The 3,472-nt window shown below is 36.9% G+C and overlaps 1 protein-coding gene across 1 annotated transcript in view; it reads left to right on the forward strand.

Moving 5' to 3' along the window:
- LOC107676929 (exocyst complex component 4-like) overlaps nt 1-3,472 on the forward strand; it is a 143,094-nt gene that overhangs the window by 126,716 nt on the left and 12,906 nt on the right. The window contains exon 15 of the mRNA XM_016471670.1: nt 2,197-2,338. Coding sequence (XP_016327156.1) covers nt 2,197-2,338 — 142 coding nt within the window. The remainder of the gene's footprint in view (nt 1-2,196; nt 2,339-3,472) is intronic.

A 3,472-nucleotide genomic window follows, 5' to 3' on the forward strand; every position in this document is an offset into this window, starting at 1 on the left:
CCAAACAAAGTAGTTTCGCTTTCACAACGAAACACACAGTGCCTTCACGACATGGCGGCGGCAACAACAATACTACAGCGAGAATAAAAGTTATACCTTCTTTCTTTGCGTGAACATTTAGGCGGCGTTATGCAAATCTTCATGTGGGGGCGTGTTAGAACGAGCCGTTTTAAGAAGGCGTGGCTGACTCTTAACTTTTATAAAGAATATCTCTTTGTATTTGAGACTTTAGTCTTTGCAACTTTACAGATCTTCTTTATGCACCAAGAGCTTGTAACACTCCAAAGAGAAAGGAAAAATTGAAATCACATCATATGACCCCTTTAATATTAATCGAACAACAAAAGACAAAATCACTCACTGCTCTTGACTGAAGGACTTTTATAAGAAATAAAGAAAGTTTAGTTCTTACAGTGAAGACTATGCCGTTTTATTTTTAAATTTGATTATTAAATTTCTGTAGTAGGCATTATCTGTATACTTCACTTGCATAAAAAACGTAAAGCACTATTTGTTTCATTTGTATCCTCTTTCAGTTGTATTTGTCTTTTGCTTTTTTGTTTTTATTATATTACTGACTGTTTAATTCTTTTTCAATAATTTAATTAAGTTTAATTATCTTTTTTAACAGGAGTTACCCTAATATTCTGCTGTGGTATTGAGAATTGTGAAATTTCGCTGGTATCTAAAAATATAGATGTAATAGCAACCTTATTTACAGAAAATATATTTAATAAATATATCGGTATCTTTAAATAAATCGCTCATAAAGTTTTGGTCATGTGGCCCACTCATAATCGTGTTAAATAATCGTGATTACTCCAAAAATAATCGAAATAATAATCAAATAATCGAGCAGCCCTACTCGTAAGCTTCATCACCTCTGCCGTTTCTGTCAAACCTCATTCTTGAATATATGCCTCTACATATTCAACCTTGATTATGAGACACACAAGAACCAGTGTCATTTGGTATCATTAGCATCTTCACACACAGTATCTCTATCTGCCTTTATTGTAAGGAAAAGAGCAGCATAAACATTCTTCAAAACATCTCCTTCTGTGTTCCACAAAAGGTCATACAGGTTATATGAATGTGAGTAAATTATTGTAGAACTTTAATTTTAGGTGAGCACAACTCTTTAAATGTCATTTCGGGAAAAATATAATTACTGATTTGGTACTCAGTTTGAATTACCCTGCCAAATAGACCTAAAATGGGCTGTTTGCTTGTTACAATGGCTTGACAGTTCTGTTATCCATGGGATGGATTTTCTGTGCTCTCTGGAATAACATATCAGTCCTCAGTGACCCAGTGCCTCTAATCTACCACCTGGTCATCACTGCTATATTTGCACTTCTTGTCTTCAAGCGTTTTTAATCATTCCATGCCAAACACACTCTTATCGCCCACAAACCTTTTTTCTAATAAGAGTTATAGACAGACAGTAATTAACTACCAAATGAACACACACATATACGCGAGTGCTGCTGCTCTTTTCATGTCTTTTGACTGTGGTCTGTGTGTATATATATAATTGCTCAATAGCAGTGGCCATTTTCCTGAGCAAACACAAGGGACCCAGAGCCACTACGTGAGCAAACCGGCATCCATCAGCACAGCAAACACGTCCACACACACATACTTCTCTACATACCGTGAGATTTGTGTGTGTGCGAATGTGACCTTCAGAAGTACAGAGACATGCCGCAGAGAGTTACAAGTCAGTGTCCATCGCCATCTCTCGTGCCTCATTGATCGCCTAGTGTCCCACACACACACACACACACTTTTCCATTTGATAGTTATCCTGTGGCCATATGTGTGCATGTATCTCATTGACTACACTGTAAAAAATGATTATTTGAAGTTGTAAATAAACATTATTGGAGTATGTTTTATGAGAAAATAGTATTTAGGTCTTTCTACATCAAAATTTCATGTTTAATTCAATGTGTTACTTTCCATATGAATTTATGCTAGGTGTTTATGAATTATGCAAGTGACTGAACAAATACTACATGGCCAAAATATGTTGACACCAGAACACCATACCTACATGTGCTTGGTAAATTTGTTGGCATTACTTATTAGGAAGTCTGGGAAGTATTTCCACATGGTGTTGGTATATTGGCTATAAATGTGTTTTTCTGTTTTGCTTTATGGCTCAGACTCTTTTTATATTCTTTTGTCTAGGTGTATCCCCAGGCTCAGATGCTCAGGTGAACAGCGAGAACGTCCGCAATCGAGAGCAGATCCTTCAGACATTGACTGACCTCTCCAGATCCTTCCAGGACATCGCTGACCGCTGCCTTCTGGTGCTTCATCTGGAGGTCAGGTAGGCCTGACCACTTCATCTCAATCTAAAAGAAGGAATCTATGCACAAGTCTTAAGATATCTTCATACAAACAACAACTTAAATGCTGCAGATTTTAATGCTGCAGACAATCATCTCCATCAGAATTAAACGGGCTGTAATTTTAAATCTTCCTAAGAGTTTGCCCGGCCCAAAAGAGCACCAATGGGTCATTCACTCTGCTACCCTCCTCCACAGACCCTCCCTCCCGCTCGCCTGATTATTCTCTGATATCATTTAGCTTATGTGATCCTGTTTATGATTTGGAAACAATAACTCGTGGCTCCTATGCTATGCGTTATTGACTTTTTCCATCAAGCAAATTTCCCCTGACAGTGCTTGAGGGTAAATTAAGCTATAAGAGAAGGTAAGAAGAAGAGGATGCAGGCTTTATGGTTTGGTAGCGGGCGGCTTCGCTTAAAGCTTTTCTAATGCTGAATGAGAAAAGGGAGGTTTATTGCAGGGCTGTTGGAGGCCATTATGGAAACCTCTTCATCTCACCTTTTCTCTCTTTCTGTCTCAAGAATGCTCTTTCTTTGTGCACCTATACCCAGGTTTATTAGTCCATGAACACTTCACAGATTGTACCCCCCAAACACACATGCACCTGCTCACAGGACATTCCATCATCCCAGTTCATTCAGCCTTTATAGCGTGAAGCGAGATATTCACTACCAGCATCTGGCATTTCTCTGAGGACCGATGACAGTCTAGAGTGCCATTAACACTACTCGCAAATGATAACAATAACTCACACGTTCAAACTGGTTTTCATTATTTCTTACATTTAATGGTAATTTAGATTATGTGGTAATACCCTGAGGATAGATTATGTGGAAATGCTCTAAATTTTCCAACAGAATTTTGGGGAAATTAGTAGATTTTATTATCTGGAAAAATTATTCATAAGTTGTTTTTATTATTGAAACATAATAAAATTTATTTATTTATTATTATATTAACATATAGTATATGTGGTTGTAATGTGTGTGTATAATGTATAATTTATATTTTGTATTATAACAAATAAATTAACAAATAAATAAAATGTATTTATACTGTGTGTGTGTGTGTGTGTGTGTGTGTGTGTGTGTGTGTGTGTGTGTGTGTATGTA

The sequence above is a fragment of the Sinocyclocheilus anshuiensis genome, unplaced genomic scaffold, assembly GCF_001515605.1.
Source record: "Sinocyclocheilus anshuiensis isolate Anshui unplaced genomic scaffold, SAMN03320099.WGS_v1.1 scaffold380, whole genome shotgun sequence".
Taxonomy (NCBI): Eukaryota; Metazoa; Chordata; class Actinopteri; order Cypriniformes; family Cyprinidae; genus Sinocyclocheilus; species Sinocyclocheilus anshuiensis.